This window comes from Prionailurus bengalensis, chromosome B2 (assembly GCF_016509475.1).
Source record: "Prionailurus bengalensis isolate Pbe53 chromosome B2, Fcat_Pben_1.1_paternal_pri, whole genome shotgun sequence".
NCBI classification, from domain to species: Eukaryota; Metazoa; Chordata; class Mammalia; order Carnivora; family Felidae; genus Prionailurus; species Prionailurus bengalensis.
Window position 1 is genome coordinate 122814689 of NC_057349.1, and position 25335 is coordinate 122840023.

Below are 25335 nucleotides of genomic sequence, written 5' to 3' on the forward strand. Positions count from 1 at the left end.
AGCATTTGAATGTGGGGTGGAAAAGAAAGTTACCAAAAGAAACTCGTAAAGAATCTTTTCATGACGAAGACCTTATACATACATCAATGTTGTCAAATATTCTAGTGTGCTAGGCTCTTTCCTTGATAATGGTGCTGTTCTTCTTCTAGAAACGTTATATATCAAAAAGGGGGCTGGGGGGAGTCACTCAGGATGCCTGTACTGTTCTACACAGGGAATGCGTTGTACAATGGTCTATATGCTACCTGTTAAGTGGTCTCACCTTACCTTGATTCTCCTTCCATCACAGAGGAAAACAGGGTCTAAAATTATCTAAAATAATAACCATGATATATTTTAGTTTTAATCTAATATCTTCCAGCTTTCTCTTCCCTGTTTTTTAGTTACCCTGGGAACAACAGGAAATATAGGTGTTAGTAATCACAGGGAAACAGCCTTAGAAAGAACCAGGAAAGACAATGGGAAAAAATATACCAAACTGTGTTTCCAATTACCAGCAGATGCTTCCACTTATTATAAGCGTTCTTATTTAGTTAAATATACAAAGTTTTTTAACTGTACAAATTTTTAATTGCGTAAATTGTGGTAGTGTTCTAGCCTCGTGCTCTTGATTACCCTTGTCTCCCATTCGATTTCACATGCCTCTTGCTTCTGGCATCACTTTCCCACACATACTATCCCTGGAGCTGCATAAATTCTAGGCAATACCTGATAAAGAGTGCAGCCTGTTGCGGAGTTTATCTTATTTATCTCTTGTGTTTTGTTTTGTGTTTCACTGTGGCTGTGACATTACAGTATGTTTCTCTGAGTCAGCAGCACCATTGGCTCCTGGCTATAGCTCCATGAATGCCTACTTATTTTTTTTTTCCATTTTTGCTTAGCGGGAATCATCTGGCCACCATTCACTCATGCCTGGAATATCACAGTGGGAAAGATTACCAAGCTTCATCCAAAGACCACTTTATAAAGACCTCTGATAAATCAAATGAAGGAGCAGGTCTTGGTGAGAGTATCCTTAATGATGGAGATTCAAGACTCAGAGCCTTGCCTGTACTCTGTTCTAAACATAGCAACAGGACCACAACGAAATGCTGGAAAGAAGAGGGAATGGCAAAACTGGCCTAAGCAAATTTTTTTTCACGTTTGGTCAGAAAAGATTTTCAAAAATAGCCACTTAGTTTTGAAGTTAAGACTCCATCACATATATTATTCATCACAGTAATTTATATTGGACATTCAACCATATTTTTAAAGTTAATTCACAGGGGGAAAGAAATGAATGAATGAAACAAAATTTAAAAACCACGTAGTCGTTCAATGTCATGAATGTTGCTGGACACAGCCCTGCTCTTACACCGTGGTTCTGGTTGCTTATTTCCAATTGAGACTATCTGACCTGCGCCGGTATTAATTGATTGTTTTCAAGAATCCTACTATGTGTATCTGTAAAGATTAGGATGTTAGCTGCATTTTCTTTCATAAATAACTAATATGGGAGAGGCAGAAAGTATCTGTTACATGGTAACCCTCTAGCCTTGCTACTGAGTGTGGTCCACCAGCAGCAGCCTTGTCATCCCCAGGAAGCTTGCAAAGTCTCAAGGCCCCACCCAGACCTGCCTGATCAGACTCTGCATGTAATAAGGTCTCCAGGTGATTTATATGTGTATTTACATTTGAGAAGCATTGCTTTGGAGCATCTGAGAGACACCTTCAGGTGTAGATATCTTATGTAACTCATAATCACCAGGAAGTAATAAGTGATAGATGAAAAAATAAAGAATACTTTGAAGAGGCAGTAGGATTATACTCCTACACGTGTAGCAGTTGAAATTTCCTTCTTTGAAATTGACTTTGAACTCCATAAACATAAACATAAATGAATGCCAATGGAACAAATAGGTCCTGTTAGAAGATTATGTGTTTTGCCATCTTATAACTTTACTTTTATGTTGTTTCCTTTTATGTTATGTAATATTGATAATCTCTCTATATCTTATTAGTGGTCTAGGGTTGTTTTTTTTTTTTCCATTATTATACTAAGAGGGGAAAAAACCTCGCCCAGGCATTCCTCAGCATTTCCTTGTGGATGTCTAGATAATCTCCCCTCCAGCCTCCTTGAGATCTACTCAGCCTGGCCTAATTCTTGAGAGTTTCCAAAATTCAAACATCCCACCAGCAAAAAAAGAAAAAAAGTAGAAACATATTTCAGATTTTGCTTAGGCTACTTTTTAAACATTAGATTTAGTTTTACCCACGATACTTCTTTTAAAAACACATTAAATGAAGACCAGCAAGGAGTAATGAAAATTATAAAAATTCTGGAGGCATACACCCTCAAGCAAAAAATTTGAGGCCCACATAAGTTAGTCTAGGGAAATGAGACCGGTGGAAGGCCTAAACACACATGTTCACAACCACAGCATATGACACAGAGCCGTACAGCTCATGAACATCGAACATACCATTAGTCATCACGGGCTAAAATTGGAATTCCCAATCAGAGGAATCTATACAGTACTAACCAGAGCACTAAATAATAATGATGGTGCAAATCATGCAAGCTGACATCCTAGGTGTGAGTCACGAGCCGTTCTCACAACTCCAAAGGGCAGCTATAATAAATATTTATCCCATTGAAACACTTTTTTTAACTCCTATTCTCTCCTTTATCTACTCTCATTCACCTGTCAACGTAAAAACATTTTACCTACTTTACCCCACTTTTGTACCATTAAATCCGTCACCACCTCTCCCAGTACTCTAATACCCCTGCCTTTGATTTCCTCTGCTCCTGCATCCTCTTAGGGAACACAAATTTCCAAAGTAGGACCTACTTCAAGGGTTGGGGGATTGACTTTTTCAGCTTTCTAATAGACCCCAGGAAAACATAGCCAAAATCTGAGTTTAGGTAAATTGTCAATTATGACTTCTTATAGTTTAGAAATAATCCTTTAAAACATTTGTAGCTCATTATGGGTTTAAATTAACTCAGAGGTTACTCTTTTATTTTTACAAGATCCCAATGTGACGGGTAATGTGGTTATTGCCATCATACCCATTTATGGAGATGTCACTAAGTTTGAGGCAAAGTTCAGTGGTGAGCTGAGATCGAAACATACTTTTTGTAACCCTAAGTAGTCTCAGAGAGCTGCTTTGGAGATTTCGTTGTTGTAGCTATTTCTTCAGAAGCTGGCACACCTGAATATGAAATTATAAAAAGTTTACTCCACTTACAATCTTCTACAATCGGAAATAAGTTCTGAAATCCTAGAAAGGTTTCAGCCAGAGGATGCCTTGTCACACAGTAAAGCATCAAATGTTTGGTAATGGAGAGAATAACGGGGTGGGGGGGGGTTGTTTGTTTGTTTCAGGTTTGTGTTTTGTTTTTGTTTTTACTATGCAACTGTGTCAATGTATGGTTTTTCAACAACAGGGAGGAGGAGCAAAGTGGCGAAAATCAAGTCTTCCTGCCATTTTGTTCTCAACCCCTGTGTTATTGGACTCGTTTGTCGTGGGTTAAGTGTCAGAGACAGTAAACTTAGCATTAGTTAAGATGTCTGAGAGCCAAGATAGATATCTCATGCTAGTTCCAGTTAAAACCCTGGTTTTTCTCTTTAAATGTGCAAAGCAAAGAAATGGAAGAAGCGGTAGCTCAAAATGAAAACCAGAACCTGAGGTGGGGAAGCCAGGCAGGTCGCTGGTCCCTGAAAAGGGTTGTGCAAAAGGCTCTCCCTTCTGCTTGAGCTTTCACTGTTAATACACATTTGCAGAGTGAATAAGGGAAGACTTGACTGTAGTTTTTTTTTTTTTTAATTTTTTTTTCAACGTTTATTTATTTTTGGGACAGAGAGAGACAGAGCATGAACGGGGGAGGGGCAGAGAGAGAGAGGGAGACACAGAATCGGAAACAGGCTCCAGGCTCTGAGCCATCAGCCCAGAGCCTGACGCGGGGCTCGAACCCACGGACCGCGAGATCGTGACCTGGCTGAAGTCGGACGCTTAACCGACTGCGCCACCCAGGCGCCCCTTGACTGTAGTTTAAATATTTGTTGTGAAATCAAACTGTGAATCTACTTTTCCTACCTCGTCTTTCCTCATTTTGCACTGTCCACTCTCCTCCCTTTCCATGAGACGGTAGAGATTCGTGCTCCCTGATGTGCTCCTTATCTGCAGACCAAGTCCCTTCCCCTATTTGTTGGCATCATTCCTTGAGATTAGTTAAGGTCAAAGTTATTACATTTCTCTTTCTTTCGAAGGACACTGTAAATTGTTTGAGCTTCTTCTACTTAGACAACATTAAACAAAGTTGAAAGACCTGTTTTTCCTTCCTTGCTCATTTTGAATTTCATTTGAATTGCATTTGTGAAACCAGGGTGGTCATATGTGTGTGTGTGTGTGTGTGTGTGTGTGTGTGTGTGTGTGTATTTACACATTTGTATTTAAACTGATGGAGAGGAAAGGCCAGGACAAAATTAATAAACTCCCTCAACAGTTTGAAATTTTTCTTTAAAGATAGAAGCAGAATGGGGGTTAATAAGCGTATGAAGCATTACCAAACTATCCGTGAGTGAGATTTCAATTCAAATGAAGTTTTGTGAGAATCTATAGATCGATTCCAAGTTATAAAAATTGAAATAAATACATATTTCCAAGTTTCCATTTAAAAATTCATTTCTGAAAATAATTAGAAATATTTAATATTATTAATATTTTCTTTTTAAAATCACATATAATACTTACCTGCTTAATGACTAGAACACCCACAAGTCTGTAAGAGTTTAACATAGCCCCCAGAATGATAGAAATTCTTCAAAATAATCCAGGTTCTAAATCATTAGTCTTTGAATCTTTGTCCTTGGCTATATCCGTTAGTACTGTGGTTACCAATTCTTTCCTTTATGGCTGCAAACACATAGCAAAGTATTTTTGGTAGAATTAGGTATCCATTGGAACGAGGATTTTTTTGACTTGGTTAGTTCTCATTACATTTCTTTTGCACAAGAAAAGAACTACCCTATTTTCCTTTTAATGGAAGGTTAGGTTGGCTCACAATGCCTGAATTAAAAACGAGGTTATTTTGAAAGTTTAAAATGTCCTATATGTAGCACATTAACTGCAGATATTAAGATTTGTAAGAATCCTCACAAGTCACATAGATGAGACCTCTTTTCTCCATGCCTCCTCTGGGTACAGAACCTCATCACCAGCCCCTTGACCCCATCCCCAGTGATCCAAACTTCTGGCTGCAGGTACAAACTCAAGGTGGATGATGCCCACGGAGGAAACTTAAAATCATAGGTTTACAGGCATGCTCTTCCAACGCAACTATCTGAAGGACAAAAAATATCACAGCCTATGAAATGTAACAAAACCACCTGTTAAAGAATATGTGGGGCATAATAATTTTAGTCTGAGTACTAGCATCTTGTCAGTTTATCCCAACCTCTTGAGCCTGTAGTTGAGCCAAAAATCTCCTGAGCCAAGCTTTCCCGCAAGATTTCCTGTACTTCCTGTTTCTATGTGAGACAGAAATACCATGAGAATGACCTTTCTTGTGGTATTTTTGCACTTCTACCCTGGGATGAAGATAATCCCATATTGGGGAGAATTTTTTTTTAATTCTGCAAACTTTTCAATTTTCAAATCTTCAAACAAAGTAGACTCCTTCTTGGGAAAGAAAATTTGAGATGCTGCTTGCTTGGCCCTAACTCATCTCCACTAGGAAGTATTCATGTTCAATGATCCAACATTTTGTAACTTCTCTAAGATATTTTTTACAAGGAAACAATTTGTTACAAGGAAACAATACAGAGAACACAGTGGAAATTTATATGCTTGGATTTTTAAAAATGTCATTCTGAAAGAAATGTTCCACGAAAAGTTGTATTCTTAATGCATTAGTGTATGTGACATATTATATCATATATTTGTTTTCTTTGTTCTTAACCCCTTTGTTCCAAGGGTCAGGATATCCTGATGCTAAGTACTATTGCAAAATAACTGAACAAAAATAAAAATAGTCAAACACTTAGGAAACTCTTCAGTTGTTATGTCAAGGAAGTTTGTGACTGAGGAGTGAGTTTAAGACATTATTCAGGAAATATGCTCATAGAGTGCAACAGCCTACATGTGCTTTTTAAATAAAATCATTTCAAATCTAGAGAGCTTTGATGCCTAGGTGTGATACAAGCATAAGATCTGGAAGGGCTGTCAAACATGATGGAAGCATCACACTGATTCTTAAGTCCCTTTATCTCTTAACAAAGAGGGAAGTTAGGGGCTTCTGGGTGGCTGAGTCATTTGAGCATCTGACTCTTGATTTCGGCTCGGGTCATGATCTCACAGTTCGTGAGTTCGAGCCCTGAGTCTGGCTCTGCACTGTGTCAGCATGGAGCCTGCTTGGAATTCTCTCTCCCTCTCTTTCTGTCCCTACCCCACTCATGTGCTCGCTCGCTCTCTCTCTCTCAAAATAAATAAATTAACTTTATTTTTTAAAAAAAAAAGGCTCATCTTTCTCATAAGTGGAACACTGATTTTTCCCAAATTGGGCTAAGTGAATATGTAGTTGTTATAGGAAGAGCTGTCTGATTAATATTTCAATAATGAAATTCACAAGCAGCAGTGTCTTCAGTGTCTTTTATTGTTATTTTATACCCTCAAAGATGTTGATGCTTCCTCACCTAGTAGGAAAGAAAGTAGGTTTACCAGTGTATTTTTCCATCCAGAAAAAGAGAAAAGCCATTTAACTCAGTGTGGGAAACTAAACTTATTAACCCTAGATTTAGAGGAATAATAACAACAACAAAATTACAGTAGCCTTTGCTGGTTTCACATTGTAAAAAATGACGTGAGGGCAATGAAAATAAAACACACCTTACAACGGTCTTTTTCCTTTCCCCGAAGTCCCGAAGTCTCCTCTTCTCTCCCCTGAAGACACATCAAATGACTGTGTGACAAACATGCCCCGCAAGGAATGTAGAACAGGAGCAACAGATTGTACATCAGCAAAACAAAATGCCAAGCAAAATAAAGCCCTTTGCAGTGGCAGAGATGTGAAGAGGAGAAAAAGATGGGCTTGTTGCAGTGGCCGCCAAGAAAACAGGAGCTAGCCACGTGAATGTTCAACTTCAAATTGTTCCTACAAACCCAATTTGCTGACAAAAGTGCCCAACACAATACCACCCCACTTTCATTTATGTCTGGGGCTTTTCACATAAGCTACAGGGGGCACCCCCTTCTGTTGTGTGGTTCTGACTTGCAGGGCTGGCTTCTCCACCTGAGCCGTGGGACCCAGCTTGCGCCTGGCCCAGGACTGTCCTCGGCTGAACCCCTCACAGGTGGGGGCACAGCAGTTAGCGACCCAAATATCAAGTCCACAGCGCTCTGTCTCTGGAAAGTGGATCTTCAACACTCTCTCCTTTCTTTCCAGTGCCACGTACGCCACCCCCACCCCCCACCGCACCCCCCCCCCATGAATAGCCTTTAAAATGATTACAGTTTTTTTTGCGAGGGGGTTTTAACAAGCCCAGGGTACCTATCCAGACTACGCAACCCCACTGCACGATCGCGTGAGGATCTTGGTGCTTCCCTAATTCACTTCTTTCAGAGTTAGCTTTGGGATGTGATTCAATGTTATTTCCCTTCCAGCTGAAGGGCGGCTGAGGTTACGAAGGGATTTGACCAATAGGCCAAAACCCAGTTAGGTTTGCTGACAACCCAGTGACAGCGAGGGGGAGGGGTGTGGGGGAGGGGAGTGTGTGAACTGTGGGGTGAGGATCCATCCCAGAGCCTTCTGCCTAGCCCCATCCCAGTGCAGACGCGGGGGACAGACAAGGTGGCCCCCCGCCAGTCCTTCCAGAGAGCAGCAGCTGCAAATCGGTTCTGCCAGTGCTCAACTTCCCGTTTTCCGAGAGCTCCTTGGGACTTGCGGGGCTAGAGCCAGGGAAGCTTCTAGGCTTCCTGCACCACGGAGTGGGGGGAGGGGGGCGCACTCTTCACCTGACACCTTCAGATAACCGACCGGCCTCTGGAGGAGCCCTCGGAGAAGCTGGCAAGGGGGAGCCCCGCTTCTTGGCCTGGAGACAAGCCACTTGACAAACTTTGACAAGCACCAGAGGAGAACGGGGAACAAATGAATCCGAAGAGGACAGGCAAACGCTAGAGCCTCGATGGCTTTCCCCCCAGCCGCCGTCCCAGCGGCGGCCTGGGATTAATTAAGCGCGGTGCCGCCAGTGCCCGGGAGAGCTGGGTGGGGGGAAAGTGCGCTCGTCTCCAAGGAGCGAGCGCGGTGGCACTTCTCACCGGCCAGAAACCTGGGCAAGTGAGTCGCCGCGTCGTCAGTGTTTGCGAGCGCCTGAGCGACAGGGAGGCTGTGCCAGGCTGGAGGAGGCTTGCCTTTCCGGAGCTGGAGGAGATTTCCCGGGGCTTCGCCTTCCCCTGCCTGGGAAGACTCTCCCGTCTGGCGGCGGCGGCGGCCGCGGCGGCCCCGGCAGCAGCGGCCCCAGCTGCTCCGCGGGGGGACGGGGCAGAATGCCTGTCCTCGAGCGCTACTTCCACTCGGCAGAGCTGGGCAGGAGGTGGACGGCCCCAGAAGGTGTGCTGCCCTCCTCCGCGGGCGGCCGGCCGGGGTGCCAGCAGGGGCCGCTGCCCTGGGACTTGCCCGAGATGATCAGGATGGTAAAGCTGGTCTGGAAATCCAAAAGTGAGCTGCAGGCGACCAAACAGAGAGGCGTTCTGGAGAACGAAGATGCTCTCCACAGCTTCGCAGGTAAATTGTGAGGTGCGAGAGGTAACAGGGCCAAGTCCGATTGCTTTGGGTCCCTGCCGTGCAGAGCCCGAGCCAGAAAAAGGGGAGAAGGAAGGAAGACCACTTGCAGCACGGGGTTCGAGGGCTGTGATTAATGAATGTTTGCTCCATCGTAGGAAGGCATCTTTAAAATTAAGAAGGATGTGGTAGGAGGAGCATTAACAGACTGGGGACCCAGTAACCTGGGCTCTGGGCTCCGCTCACACTTGCTTGCCCTGCGGCTTAAACAAGTGAAATTTCCTGAACTTCAGTCCCCCCAAAAGAAGGTGGAGGTGGAATTAGATGTCCTTTACTGGCGATCCTGCCCCTGCGATTCCTTATTGGCAAGTCGGAATTCTCTCCCAGACGATATTCTTCCTGGGCTGCTTTTTGTAACGCTTTTTATAAAGTAAAATACGTTTCCCGATCTTTAACTATGGAGCTAGGGCATGTATCGTGTTCCCAAGACTGAGTGGTCTGGAAGCTTTGCATGTCCTGGGAAAGTTGGCAAACTTCCTTGCCTCGATTTCCCCTTTGGAGGTGACGATCAATAATACAGATTCCCCCATTGATACCAGGAAAAATCAACTCCCTCACAAATGTGGAAATGATGACTCATAGGGACTTTGTCATGTTATAAGAATGTGCTGTGTTTAGGACAGTTGTGGAGAACCTTTCTGACAGCCGGCACCACAACCACCAGGACAGCTAGGATCCCTGCGAAGGATCCCAAGAGGCTCTGATAAAACCGTAAACTAAGAAACCGTAACTGGTCGCAGGGTGCTCTCCTCCTTTGGGGAATGTGTTGGTAGCTATTTGGAAAGTGGTGGTTCACTTTAGAAGAACAAATACGAGCGTGTGTTTATGCATTTGAAGTCTTGGCTAGCCCTATGCAACGGAATCCTGACATACTGTTGGTGGTGAGAGGTAGGAGCCTAGACGGGACAGATAGACCAAAAATTACCTCTCTTCCTACATGGAAAGGGACTAAGAAGTCAAAATGCAGCTAATCTGATTTTTAACAGTTTATGTAGAAACTTTTGTAAGTTGCCTAATGATCTAAAAAGAATATCATTACAAAATAATGTTCTGGACCAAAAAAAAAAAAAAAAAGACTTGAAAGGAAGGGGAAAAATAGTGTTGGTCTCTAGTAAACATGAGTACTTAGGGATGAGAAGAAAACCAGTGAGACTGAGGTTTATGTGGCAAATTGGAGATGAATGCCCAGGGAAACGGGTCTTGGTCAGAAGAAATGAGGTAATGCCAAAGCCATCCGTATTTCATGGGAGTCGTACAAGACAGATGGAAAAACCCACCTGGACAGACAACTTCACTGTGACACTTCAACTGTTACCACTCTTGGTTTGTTTCAGTAAATTAAGTGATTAAAATTCATATTTCAAATTGCGCTTTTGATAAAGTTACCTAATTCAACAGCCGTTAGCGCGTGTTGGGGATAGGTTTATGTTGTTATTTGTACTATAGGTGAGTGGGGGGGTTAATTCTTGAAAAAAGCAGTACTACAGACAGAAAATAGAACTTACGTGACTCTTTCTCACTTAAAAGGAACATTTTTCAGGACGTTGCAAAGCTGACTAGTGGAGTCTTAATTTATCCCTGGACCACTGCCTCACTCGCAGTGGAATCTCTCAGCAGCCACTTTGGCTCCCGGACAGGCTGTTCCCTGGTCTGCTGTCCCCTTTGTCCTGTTTGCAGGATACCTTCTCCAAGGAGGTCTGCCTCTTCTTCTTCTTCCCTCCCTGCCCTGGCATTCTCAGGGAGATGAGGGGCTCTCCCTTCCTGTCATGGGCATGAGAACTTGTCATCCACGTACGCAGCCTGAGCCATGTGGTGCAGCCCCAAAGACAAGTTGCTTCACTTTCCAAATTGTCTCCTATTTCCTCCCGTCCTGTCCCTGATGCTGAAGCTCCTCCCCGAATCAGGTGTTCTGTGCCATTCCACCCAGAACAGCGTGACAGTGAGGGTCTCAGGAACGCTTGAAGAATAGTTCCAAAAATCTGGCGTGTTTCCATTTTTAGAAAGACAGGGTTTAGGCTGTATTCAGTTAGTGTACAGGTTTTATGGTAGAAAACTTGTCAAAAAACCACCAAGACGTATAATGATCTCTCTCACTATCTCTCTTTCTCTCTCAACCTCGCTCTCTCTCTCTCATCTGACCCTTGCCTCAGAACTCTCACACAATTCATATTTTGACAGTGCTAACAACTTCCTGTTCCTCAAAAATGCGTCAAGTGGTGCCCTATCTCTGAGCTTTGCCTAGTGCTTGGAATGTCTTTCTTTGACTTAGCCAACTAAAAATGCTTTAATTCAGGGGCGCCTGCGTGGCTCAGTCGGTTAAGCATCTGACTGTTGATCTTACAGTTTGTGGGATCCAACCCCATATCAGGCTCCAAGCTGACACAGAACCTGCTTGAGATTCTCTCTCTCCCTCTCTCTCTGTCTCTGTCTCTCTCTCTCTCTCTCAAAATAAATAAATAAATAAATAAATAAATAAATAAATAAAATTTTTAAAAAATAAAAATAAAAATAAATAAAACAGGGCACCAGGGTGGCTTAGTTGGTTAAGCATCCGATTTCAGCTCAGGTCATGATCTCACAGTTCGTGGGGTTGAGCCCCACATTGGGCTCTGTGCTGACAGCTCATAGCCTGGAACTGCTTTGGATTCTGTGTCTCCCTCTCTCTCTGCCCCTCCCCTGCTCATTCTCTCTCTCTCTCTCTCTCTCAACAATAAATTTTTAAAAAAAGATTAAAAAAATTTTTAGCAAAATAAAAAAAAAAAAAAAAATAAATAAATAAATAAATGAATTTTAATTCAAACCACAAAGTCCACTTGAAGCATCCCTTTCTTTGTAAGGGCTTTCCTGCTCTCCACCCCCATGCCCGGGCATCTTCCCCCACAGTCGTTTGTTTCCTCCTCTCTGCTATCTGTACCTGTATAGATGTTACATTTGTATCACACAATATATTTGCTATGCTATAGCCACACACAAGAAAACTGAAAGCTAAAACATTCTATGTATATTTTCACTGCTTGTGGTAACTGATACATAGGTTTACATGTTTTAAAAACCATGAAATTGCAGAAGTTCCAAATAGAACCAATAGTCTTCAAGACTTTAGAGGTGGATATCACTGTTTTTTAGTAAGTTGAAGGTAACCTTAAAGCCTCCAGCTCTTCTTTTCTTTAGGGAGGGGCATCCTTATTTTCATTCATACATCTCACACAAGACTGGGACTTGGTTTCTCACAAGTATAATGGAAAAGTGTTCTGAGATTTTGCTTAGATAATAAAGGCAGACAGCAAAAGAATTTGTGGGAAAATAAATGCATAAATATGTATTCATGAGAGGCTTTAAGATGAGCTTCACTAAATTGTGAGTGATGGACGACAGACCGGAACAGTGTCCCCTGAAGGGAGCAAGGACGTGCGAGAGAGGAGGTTACATGTATGAACATCTTCCTTCCAGCTTCAGATGGGCGTTGGCTGGAGACTCACAGTGACTGTCATAGCGATAGGCTGGCGGAGGGAATGGGGGATGACAGGAAGAAGTGGGGCTCGTCATCTTCACATGTTGTGCATCTGGGCTTTGGTGGAGGCACTGTTTGCTCTGGAGAGAGCTCTGGAAGTGATCAGCATGCCCAAAGTTGGAGCACCAACTCAGTTCATTGGATCATATCCAACTGTTTAATTTTCTTAATACTCACATTGTTTTCCCTTTATGAAACAAAGGATGGTCTAATTATCTAGTTAATCCAAAGAGGTGAAGAGTGGATTAGAGACTAAACAACTTGTCTGGGGTCACATACTGACCCTGTGTTAGAACCAGAACAGGATCTCCATCACCCAGCTGTAGTCCACAAAACTGACACAAGTCAGGCACACGCTAGGTTATTTAAAGTTAATTAAGACATTGTTTTATTGATTATATGTAGAGGTACAAACATAGGAACTCATGATATAATACAAATCTTGGTCAAACCAGAAAAATTATATTACCATGCAAAATAAGCTAGACAATTGTGCCTTTACATTTTTCTACTATTTTGAGGGCTTTAGTTTTAGATCCAAGCTTCAAGTGCTGGGAAGGCCCAGGGGAAGATTCCCCATCTATCATCAAAAAAAAAAAAAAAAAAAGTAAGCTTTAAAGCATGGTGGTGGTAGCATGCCCAGGAGGGGGTTCTGGGGAGGGAGAAGAAGGGCAGGAAATAAATAGGCAGTTTCTCAAATGCAGTAAGTGCAAGTATTAGTCTAATTGTGATTCTCGGCAGCAACCTAAAGCTAGACATCTCCTAACAGAGCTTGTTCTCAGTTGAATAAATACTTTTATTTTGGAATTCAACCAAATAACTACAAATTCTATAGCCACAGAACTTACCTTTCTTTTGGTGTCTCTGGTCTAAATTTTACATTATTTACTTATTTATTAAGCTTGTGCTCATTTCAATAGCCTTTGGTATCAGAAAAATATAAAAATACCTAACTCCCTAAAAATATATACATATATATATTTTCCCCATGCCATTGTAACTTTCCCAGCCTTTCCAGAAGAATAAAATATCAGAAATTTGCTTTATACTTTGCTCTAAAAATTAAACCACCTCAGAGGAAAAAAATCTCCAAAAGAATTCTTTGATTCCAGAACTCTACAATTCAAATTGACATTCAAAGTACTATTTTAAAGTACCTCAAGTATCGAGCGTAATATAAATATATTGAAGATTGAAACATTCTTATGATTATAAGTCAAGGAGCATTTATTGGATGTTTGATGTATGCCAGGGACTGTGCTAAGCTCCAGGGACTCAGGGAAGAATCAAATGCTTATCAAGAGAAGAACAATTATAAATTGGTGAACGGGAGTTCTATCTACAGCATCTATGTGAAAACAAGCATTCATTGGTTTAAACCTTTCTGTCAACTCCAAGTATTGGCAATAAAAGTGGTGAAATTCAAAATCATTTGTTAAAATTCAAACACATTTTCAATCACTCATCAGTATTAATGATCTCATTCAAAGCAGGACAAATTGCTTTGATCAAAGAATCAATGAGTCTTAACAGTAGATAACTTGACATTAATTCATAACATTTTTCTAAAATAACTACTTGTGCATTAGTTTGCAATCTGTAGCTAAACTGGGTAATAATCGTTGACACTTGAATCTGTTTTTTTTTTAAATTTATTTTAGAGAAAGAGTGTGTGAGTGGGAGAGAGAGGAGTAGAGGGAGAGAAAGAGAATCTCAAGTAGGCTCCACGCTAAGTGCTCCATTCTACGACCCTGGGAACATGACCTGAGCCAAAATCAAGAGTTGAATGCTTGGCCGACTGAGCCACCCAGGCACCCCTAATCTGTTCTTAAATCAGAATGCAAAATTGAGCAAAAACTGGAAGACAGCGTCTTACTTTCACTAAATCTTGTCCTTCACATGACTTCCTTATTTTTATAAATGACATGACCTCTGCAGAAACCCTTTTCAAAACTGCTCTAACTGCCCAGTTCCAGTTGGTTCTAAGTCCATAATACAAATTAGTAGTAACAGAGTATTGGTGCAGTGCTGAGATTTTCAAATTTTTAAGTCTTACCTCTCTCACTCAAACTGTGTGAACCTGGGCAAATTATTTCACCTCTCTGTGCCTCAGTTGCATCTTCTATAAAAAGGGAATAATGATAGCACCTTCACAAAAGGTGAAGACTAAATGAGATAATACCAAAAAAAAAAAAAAGCCTAGAAAAGAGCCTAAGCCCTACTACATTCTCAGTAGATGTTAACTATTATAATTATTGGTATTATTGCTATTTTCTCAACAATACCTCATGCTCATCACCTGCTTTCTATTTAGTTCCATGGCCCTTGGCCAAACTTCATGTTTTGTTTATCATCTTGCAGTAGCTCCTAACTCTAGTACTCTCTCTACCCTTTTTTTTTTTTTTTGATGTTTTATTTATTTTTGAGAGAGTGGGAGAGAGAAAACGTGAGTGAGGAACGGCTCTGCTTTGAGATCAGACTGTGATCAGATCAGACAGCCCATTGCGGGACTCAAACTGATGAACTGCAAGATCATGACCTGAGCCAAAGTTGGACGCTTAACTGACTGAGGCACCAACATGCCGTTCTCTACCCCTCTTCTTTCTACTGTGTGATTTAGATCAGTAACATCAAAAGAAAAATCAGAATATGTCTTGCCCTTCTTCAGAATCCTTAAATGATACTCTATTGTCTGCAGAGAAAATCCAAATACTTTTATCCTGCATTTAAAGCTCTCCATAGTCTGGAACTAGCTCACTTTTCCCATCTTATTTGTCATTATTGCCCCATAAGCACTTGCATTCGACCCAGGCAGGACAAGCATGCCACAGCTACATCCTGGCTTTCTGTTCATTGTTGACTTCCCTCCATGCCCCCAACTTTTGCCATTCCTTAAGACCCCACTCATATACCATTCCCTGCACAAAGCCTTCCTGAGGTTACTGAAGGAGTGTGTGTTTCTCTTTTGAAGTCTCACAGAACTTTCTCTGTATTTCTTTCACAAACAAATCACTTTGTCATAATTAATGTACATTTTCTTCCTTCCCTCCTGGCTTCTCAGCTTTTTGACAATCTGAAGAACATTCTATTTTCTTTGTGTTCTTCCTAACATCTTTCACACATTAGCCACTCAATACACTTCGATAAGTAAAAAAAGGAAATTATCAGAAGGAACAAAATAGCTTACAATTTGCCATTAAATGCATGAATGAACATTTTTTTCTAGGCAAAGATTACTCAAGAAATATGAATTTAGTTATTCCTTTTAATGGAATCATTTTTAAGTTTATATTCTGGTAGAGGATCAGGATTAGTCATTATAGCTTTTAAAATAAAAGAAAAGAATACATGACAGTGGATTCCCCAACTATTAAAAAGGTATAAACTATGTACAAAACTAATATGAGACAGTTCTATATTCATATAGGGAAGTTGCAGTGCACTGATAATTATAAAATTTTAGAGCAAATGCATATAAATTGTGAATGCTTTTATATACTTTAAAAATAATTACTCTGTTCAGGCATTTTGGAACATTTTATATCAACTAAAGTTTGAAAAGTTGCTTTTTTTTACAGATAACAGTCTGTATATTCCTCAACATAATTTCAAAAATAGAATGCGGAAGGTGTGTGTTTACCCAGTCCTACAAATGAGCTTTTGAGGGGTTGGAGCTGAATGGAGGATGTTATTCCCACGTCCTCTGTTCTTTGCCTGGAAACAGTTTTTTTTTTCCTTCTCTTTCTTTCTTTCTTTCTTTCCTTCTTCTTTCTTTTTTTTTTTAAACAAGTCTGGTTAACTGAACAGCAGAGCATTGACTTTTGCATCTTACTAATTTCTTTTTTATTTTTAAAAAAAAAATTTTTTTTTCAACGTTTATTTATTTTTGGGACAGAGAGAGACAGAGCATGAACGGGCGAGGGGCAGAGAGAGAGGGAGACACAGAATTGGAAACAGGCTCCAGGCTCTGAGCCATCAGCCCAGAGCCCGACGCGGGGCTCGAACTCACGGACCGCGAGATCGTGACCTGGCTGAAGTCGGACGCTTAACCGACTGCGCCACCCAGGCGCCCCAACATCTTACTAATTTCTAAAAGGAAAACATTAGAAGCTTTATTGTAAAAAGACCAAAATCTCCAAGTTATTTTTTTTCACTCACAGAAGCAATGTAAAGAAGAGTGTGGTCTTTTCTACTACCTGATTTTTCTCACTCTTCAATTATCAATACACCTCATAGTATGTGGTAGGTATATATCACCCTATCAAAAAGAGGAAGCAGAACACAAAGTACTTGTGATTTAATACAGTGCTCTAGCCTAGATCTGTATACAGTGTAGACATCATTATTTCTTTTTCTATTTTTTCCCTGTCTTTCCATAAATTTCTCTTTAGAATTGACTTCAATCTCTAAAATGCTAAGAGACCACCCAAGAGGTGAGCTTTGTATCCTTCCGTTTGCCTTAAATTACTTGAACTACAACATTATGAGAGAGTCATTCTTCAGAATACTTCTTCTCACCTAAAAAATCTGCTTGGCATGATATGTTATAGATTATAAACCACGCCCCTGTCCTGAGCATTTTGTTATTCCCTCAGGTCTCACACACGTGCTGAGGGAAGACTAAAAAAGAGCCTTTAGGTCATGGTCCTTATCATTAATAACAAGATAAAACTTAAAAGTAGGCCTTGTGTGCAATTGGAAGGCAGAGTCGACAAGACAAAGCAAGGTTTAGTTGTGTGTGGCCTTAAAAGTGAGTCCAAGGGGCCAGGCTGATTACAGAAAAATAAAATCCCTAGAGAGAAAGGGACAAATTTTTCAAAAGAGATTGAGTAGCAGTTGCATGTACTTGATAGTAGAAATCAAAAGGTGGAAAACCAGAAAATTGTAAAATAAAATCAAGGTCAATAGAGAGATCAAACAAAAATAAATGTAAGTAAATGTAATGTAATGAGAAATGTAATAAATGTGCTAAAATAAATGTAAATCTTTAGTTAAAGCATTCATAAGGAAAATTAAACAACCAAGGGCATTGAGACACATTTAGTGCAATAATTAGAACATCCTCAGATTTTCCTTTCTTCTAGAACTAAAGCCAAAGCACAAGACTCTTTCTTACTTATTTCTGCATCTCTTTTGGATGGCACCCAAATATCTCACACAAATATAGATAACCTTGATGACAACTTCTGGAAACTGAAAGAGATATTTGTTTAGAGGATCTGTGTCAAAAATTCATTGAAAAAAGTTGATAGCTTTTGTTGAAAAAAAAAAAAGTTAGAAAGAGACAAGTAAGGAGACAACCGTGGAGTACCAAGAAGAAGGAAGTGAAGTGAGATCACTACAAAGAAACTGGATCCAAGTAGAAGTGTAAACAAAAACATATAGAAATGAAAACAGTCACTGTTGAAGACAACTGTAGCAGAGATCTCAAATGTCCACACTGAACTGTGCAATAAAATACAGCCTGTTTCTCTTCAACTAATCAAATCTTCCTCTTTAGCCCACCTGAATGGGATAAAAAAATTTGTATTTGCTCATTATCATGGTGGAGGTCAATCTTTTCCAGACTAAATTACTTCTTTTGGATAAATACTTCCCCTGCCCCTTGCTTTTCTGCAAGGTGGTTCTGGGTGATTGTGTGCCTTGGGCCCACGCACACCTATCTGAATGTGCCTACTGCACAAAATGCAAAATGCATGTTCAACTGACCACTGGGTTCTGTCTTTGACTCTCTTCCCCATAATTCTCCAGGGTGTCAGGAGTAGATGGCCTTACTTTGTGCCGTATTCTCCTTCCCCAGAGAGAGCCTCTAGTGTGGAAGTGGCAAGAAACCATATCTGCCCGCCTAACTCTCAATGACAATGGGATCTAATGAGAGAATGTAGAGAGTCCCTTTATCTTTCCACAAAGACCAGTTTTCAAGTGTATTGTTCTGCTGCAAGCTCACACAAAAACCAACAAACCAAACAACAACAACAAAGGAAAGCAAACAAAGACCCTTCTCACTCTGAGGGTCAATGATGAATCTTGACTCCCTCTTCAAAAAACACTACCTCCAGGGGCACCTGGGTGGCTCAGCTGGTTAAGCATCCGACTTCAGCTCAGGTCATGATCTAGCGGTTTGTGAGTTCGAGCCCCATGTCAGACTCTGTGCTGACAGCTCAGAGCCTGGACCATGCTTCAGATTTTGCATCTCCCCCTCTCTCTGCCCCTCCACCACTAGTACTGTGTGACTCGTTCTCAAAAATAAATAAAAAACATTAAAAAAACAAAAACAAAAAAACCCACTATCTCCATTACACACTGATTGAGCTACCATGTGCTGGGCCCGTACTTGAGTATTGCATATTCAATAGTATTTATTTTAGTTACATTCCTATGCACATGCTGGACCCAGTTATTCTACCCTATTACCTCTTTCTCTTTCGGTTAAAATATACACATGCATTTCAGCAACCAATCTCAGGACTTCGACGCTGAAAAGTTCAACTAAATGACTGTAATACATGAAACAGGATGGGAACAAGTGACACCTTTCTGGTTGGTTTCCACATCAAAAGCTGAGGTTTTATATCTAATACAAATTTGAATTGCAATCATAAACATACAGTGCATTGTATTCTGGTCAGGTCTGATACATTTTCATTGCTTAAATGTGCTCATTGGAAATTTCTAAGAGGTATTCTCCTTTCTCTGCACTCTGGCTCCTAGAGAGAAGGATGGGAGGGATGGGAGATGCCAGGAGAAGTGAGGGTGACGAGGAATAAGGCTGGCAGCGCTGTAACAGGGAAAAAAACAGCACTGTTTTCTTCTAGCTCTGTAACAGGAGTCATTATTACCTTTTCCATGGTAGCTGATATGAAGAACCATCTACCTCCCTCCCTGTTCTTCTGTCTATAAGTCATTCAAGGTTTATGTACACCTATCTTTTTGCCCTTAGTTTCTCCTTTGAATATTAGTTGAGTTCCACATTGCTTGTCTTGGTTCAATGTATCATTCTACAGTAGAACAAAAGAAAAGATTTCCTTGTCAGATAAATAGGTATATAAAATCAAGAACTGTGAACTCATCAGATTCATCAACTCTAAAGCAATTTCTACCCCCTTTAGTCCTAAATGCCCTATTGTTTGATTTGGTGATAAACGCACTGTAGAATGTGAATAGATAAAATTGAACTAAAAACTTTTTGTCTTGAAAAAAAATTTTTTGAATGCCTCCACCCTCCAAAAATAATGAGAAACACTCTAGGAGGTCACAGAATAGAAAATGGTGTTTTAATGTCATATCCAAATATTTAGCATCTTCTACCATGCAATAAGTCACAATTGAATAAGGACTTGTTCCTAACTCAGAAGAAATTGAGACCTCTATTTACTGGTTATTTATTCAAGATATTCAGAAAGGGAAATAAATCAAATTTCTATGTTTTTCTTGTGAAGCAATTTGATTGAATAATTATGGTTTGAGTATCTACTCAGTGCATAGCATTATGTTATGTGCCTGGGACGAAAGCAGAAGAAAAAGAAGTTATGACCTATTAGATGAGACAGACGTATAAACAACTCACTGATATCAAGGTAGAAAGGCATATGTCTCAAGATACAGTAGGAATAATACTCTGTGGAAACACTGAGGAAGGACAAAGACTGCTTATTCATAAGGAGGTAGTCTGGGGCCATATTACCAAAGACCTCATCTACCTTTCTAAGGAGTACATCCTCCAGGTACGAGAAGGCTTCAAATAATTTTAGTGGGAAGTGACATGATAAAGTTTACATTTTAGAAGGACTGCCCTACCAACAGTGGCTGGTGGAGAGTTAGACTTGAGGTAAAGATACTAATGTATTCCCAATGATCAACTTGGTGTTCATTGGCCATATTTAGTAAATATCAAGAATTTTGAGATGTTGAATACTTTCCCTTTAACTTACAGACCAACTTTCCCAAGTGCTATAGTATTTTACACAGAACTACAAGAAATAATATATAAACCATCCAGTTAAAGCGCTTTGCCACTTGGGACCAACCTGTCCTGAAGGAGGTGTATTCCACGTGTTCTTCCATCCAGACCTCCCATTCCAGCTATGATCCTCACTTCCACAAATTCAAGACCTGACACAACTGATCTTCACAGTTTCACGACAGCCTGTCCCTTCTACTTCGCCAAGTCGTATTTCTTCTGTCTTTAGGTTGCCATGTTTTTTAAGCAATTAGTTCAAGGCTAGGTGCCACAGGATGGATGAGAAAATGTCTAAGAAAAGTGTAATTTTTATATAGTTTATAATGTAGTGAGTTAGATAAAACCACATACTCAAACACAAACCTAGTGTGATAGATACCCCAGAGGACTCTGTGTTAACTCACCCTTCTCTAGAGGGACCCAGGAAGGCTTAGTGTGGACATAGCTTACAGCTATGTCTCTAAGATCATTAATATCTCAACAGATATGACAAAATGACCTTCTTGGTGAAGGAATTAACGTGAATGTAAGTACAAAGGCAGAAAAGCACAAGAAACGATTGAGAAATGGAGGTTAATCGAGTTAACTTAGTATGATGTTTAAAGGAAAAACTAGTGGGAAACAAAGAGAATTAATGGGACTGGGTTGCATATGAACAAGAAACTTTCACTTTTGTAGAACCATTGAAAAATTATAAGAGGAAAAATGGAGAAGTCTTTGAATTTTATAAAGGAAAGTGCCTCTAAGTTCATCTAGTGAAACCACTGCAGTTGTTTTGTTTTGTTTTGTTTTGTTTTGTTTTGTTTTGTTTTTTGATGAGAAAACTGAGAGCCCCAGAGAGGCTACACACCATACTTGGAGCCAATTCTAGGTCCCTCAATGCCCAGCCATGCTATTGATTCAGCCATGCTGCCTGCCATGGTCAAACTCCAAAAATGCCTCTCTCCATGATAACCTCTCTAAATCTCATTTTCTGTCCTTTTCACTCCAAAGTACTAACATCTCTACGATTGCGTTATATGTGTGGTATCCACTTACACAAGCAAGGAGTACAGGTGCACCCATAAATGCATGCGTGTATGTGAACACACATGTTTTTCTTGTTCCCAGACTTGAATTATAAATTGTTCTGGACAAGTCCCAAGCTCTGGTTGTGAATTTCCCATCTAGCGTGCTGCATTGTACTAAAAGGGTAGTTGCCCACCAGAAAAGAATACCAGATGTAAGCATTTAAACAGGATTGTGAGGTTAAAGGAAGTTATATGTGAAATAAATAGACATGGTAGCTGCTGGTTGCTATAGCCATTATAAGTGAAATGTTACTGTGATCCTATATAATAGTTATGTTTCTTTCTGCATGGTTGCCTGGAGATAGAGTTGCAGGAAGGTGGGCCAGACAGGGCCAGTGCATGTGGCCACTGAAAGCGTGGGTCTGTGGTACATTTGCCCATGAACCATTGAGGATTAACCCCTCTCAAGCTTTCTTTGCAAACATAGTGTTTAGCTCAGAAAGCCCATGGAAGATTTAGCAACATTTAGGCAAGATTTTATAAAGCTCATCCGCAGCCCCTCTTATTTTTCCTGATTCTGTAAGGTGTTTGTATTCCCAAAAGAAGCGTATAGGCCTTGGTGGCCAGTTTTCCTCCTTTTTGCTCTGAAGCTATCTCCTGTCCTCTCAAAAGCCTTCTTAGCTGCCTGTATTATGCCATTCACAGCCCGCCTGCTTATTACCACCCAAATAAGGTAACAGAAATACAATGGAAGTGGCTTCTTCTTTTTAATGAACAATAGACCTTATTCCATTAAAAATAAGACCCTACTCTGAACCATTACAGAAACATTTTTTGATGTTAGAAACGTCAGTGGCTGTGGGGTGGGAGTGTTGGGGGCAGACAGAGCTTTCTGCTGCTGTTCTTAATTATTTTTACTTCATGCCTCCTCTACCTCTGGGTCTAGCTGAGGCAGAAACGGTGAAATGCCATAAAATAACCCTCTCTCGAAGTATATTTGGCCTGACAGGAAACAGGAAATACCAGAAAAGATCACAAGAAAAGCTGTAATCATAAGATTTCTAGCCTAATTCTTTTGACGTCAGCAGTTTAGATAAGTCAGATAAGCAATCACAAGCATCCGCGAGCTCTGGAGTGCCAATCCAAATACCCGAAGTGCATCTTCAACCCCTTTGAACTTGCACATTGTTGTTTTGCCCCTGCCCTCTTCTCTTCCCCACAAGAAGCATATCCTGAAATTGTGAATTATGAGTTTAGTGTCAACATTAAGGTATTCAAAGGCATTACACAGAACTTCTAAATTGGTCTTATAGCTAATTCAGCTGGCTTCGTGCATCATACACTCTGGATGAAGCTGACTGTTGATAAGGCATGAAAAAAACGGACTCTGGCTTGTTTCAAAAGGAGTTTGCTTCCTAAAGTTTAACTTTTCCAATCTTGACAACTAAGTGATAGCTGTACTTTGTCTTTGATAATATGCTAAAGGACACATTACCATCTCCAAAATATGCTAAAGGATTCAGTAACATCAGCCATCGTTATTATCACCTTTCCTTGGCCACCACTACCTCCACTGCCCCCATAACAAAATACTTACGGGTTGGTTAGATATAAATTGCATGGGGCATATACTCCCCTCTAAGTTTTCATAACTTCAGAAATAGAACCAGAGAATTTAACCATTAGATAATAAGCAGAGGCACAGGTATAAGCTGTTCAGAGAATGACATAAGAGATTAAATTAAATTACATAACATGGAAATTTAAAATTAAAAAAAAAACTTTGAGGACAAGAACTTATTTAGACATCTACCTATTTCCAAAAAGATTTTTAAACTTATAAGAAAGTCACAATAAAACATAAGAACACAAAGACATAAAACTATTCTGTCAAGATGAAAGACAAAAACTACATAGTAAAGGAGGAGGAAAGGAGAACAATTACACAAAGTAATTGAGCAAAACTGAGATCTCAGCTTCCTAGCAGACAGGGCAAAGGGGTGACAGAATAATTATAGCATTCATTATCTCTAGGAAAATTCCCTGGGAAGAAAAAAATTTTTCCTGGCATTGGGTACATAAATAGGACTCTCTTATCATGATCATGATAATGATGAGATATGATATGATATGATATGATATGATATGATATGATGATATGATATGATATGATATATATAATGGAGGATGATACTGGTATGATATGGTAGTATAATATAGATGATATGGTATGATAAGCAGATATGAAGAGGTGTGCCACCTATGGATAGTTTTACACACTCAGTGAAAGATGATTCCATAGAGACCATTCAGTTGGGAGTCAAAGGAGAGGTGGCCCCAGCTTGTGGCTTCGGGGTGGTCTGACATAATGAGGAGTCAGGAACATGTACACAGTCACGAGGAGTGAGAATGGAATAGTCTGTCTTTGTCAGGGAAGTGCAAGCCTCAGCAGAGCTCAGCGCTTGTGAATGTAGAAAGTTAGGTCACAGGTCCCTGGAACATGGAGCTCACACAGATCTGCTAATTTCATCATGGGCATACCTGCCCTTATAATCTTTAAAATTGTAAGAGAAAAATTAAGTAACAAATGTTTCTTCTTAGATGGTAGAAATATTTTTTATATTTTCCCTGGTTGTGCCAGACATTTGGCTCTAACTAAATACACATGGGTAAAGTGTCCCAATTAGGTCAGAGGTGAGTCTTGAGTCTTCCGTGTGTGTGTGTGTGTGTGTGTGTGTGTGTGTGTGTGTGTTTTATCTGATACTCTGTCTTGAGTAACACAGCTAAGCCCTTTACTTTGTCAGTGTTTCCTCAGTGCGTGAACACATGTAGGTACTCAAAAAATGTTATATTTAATGTTCAGAATAAATGCTATCTGAACATATTTTCATTGTATTTGAACCCATTACCCACATTCTGCCTAACATCTTGCTCAGTGAAAACCCTCATAATATTTCCCAAGGACTCAGAAAATTGGAAAGAATGTATGTGTTTAGATTAAAAGATAAATATTATATTCAAGAAAGCCCAGTAAGTATGAAAACAAGTGGATTTCTTCCTATTTAGTACAAAAGTGATGAGCAGCTGGGTGTTAAGTATATGGAGAGCTGCAGCCAGTCATCTTTTCTGAGACCGCTCCCAAATAACCTTACCAAGGAGTGTGTGTGTGTGTGTGTGTGTGTGTGTGTGTGTGTTGGGGGGATGGTGGGCTAAAAGAAACAGATTCATGTCAGAGAGAAAACAGGCCCTCTCTTTGTCTAATACACTGGACCATGATCTTGTAAAGACAAGAGTAGAAAACTGAAAAATGAAAGGAAGCACAATTGGGCAGAGTAACACCTGATTTCTACAAAGAACAGTGGAATTTAGAAAGGAAAAAAGAAGGCCTGCCCCAGATAACCCCAAACGTGGCCCAGAGAGTAGAAGGAAGAAATGTCTGGACACCCTAGAAAGACTTGTTACATACTGTGTCTTCTAGCTTCTTAGAGCTGAGCTGCTCTTCCTGACAAGTCACCAAGGCCAAGGTGAGTCCTTAACTCTCAATAGTTGCTATACATTTATATCATCAGTCTTGGTCACACTAACCAAGTTGAACTCTTGCCCTTTAATTGGAAACCAAGCGTGAATTAAGGGTCAACCAAGATGTATGCAAACACAGGCATTTTGTATACTTGCTACTGTAAAATTACTTTGAATCAGTGCTTTAACGTGCTTTAAAGGCTTCTAGGGCCATCTTAGAGGTTACTGAATTCTTTCCAGGGTCACTGTTATTTGCTGTTGCTCTGCAAAGCTGAAAAGTTAAACGATATAAAGAACTGCACTTCTCGGGAAGCCTTCAATTCTCCACTCTTTTGGAAATATTGCATCCATTGTTTATAAATTTGGTGGTTCTGATTCATGTTCTTTTTTTAAATCTTGTGAAAAATTAATAACCTCCTACTTTCCTACACCCTTCCCCCTTTAGGCCTATCACTGGGAATGCTTCTCTTTAATTCAGAATTACCATGGTTAAGTGATGGGCTCTAGAATC

The 25335-nt window shown here is 40.3% G+C and overlaps 1 protein-coding gene across 3 annotated transcripts in view; it reads left to right on the forward strand.

The window, feature by feature from the left end:
- Window positions 1–25335, forward strand: part of PDE7B (phosphodiesterase 7B) — a 326358-nt gene that overhangs the window by 177093 nt on the left and 123930 nt on the right. The window contains exon 1 of one of the 3 annotated variants that reach the window (XM_043593074.1): window positions 7785–8767. The exons of the other annotated variants lie outside the window; for them this stretch is intronic. Within the exon in view, the coding sequence (XP_043449009.1) occupies window positions 8530–8767 (238 nt within the window). The 5' untranslated portion in view covers window positions 7785–8529. Of the gene's footprint in view, window positions 1–7784; window positions 8768–25335 lie in introns of those variants that run through there. 3 annotated transcript variants of the gene reach the window in all.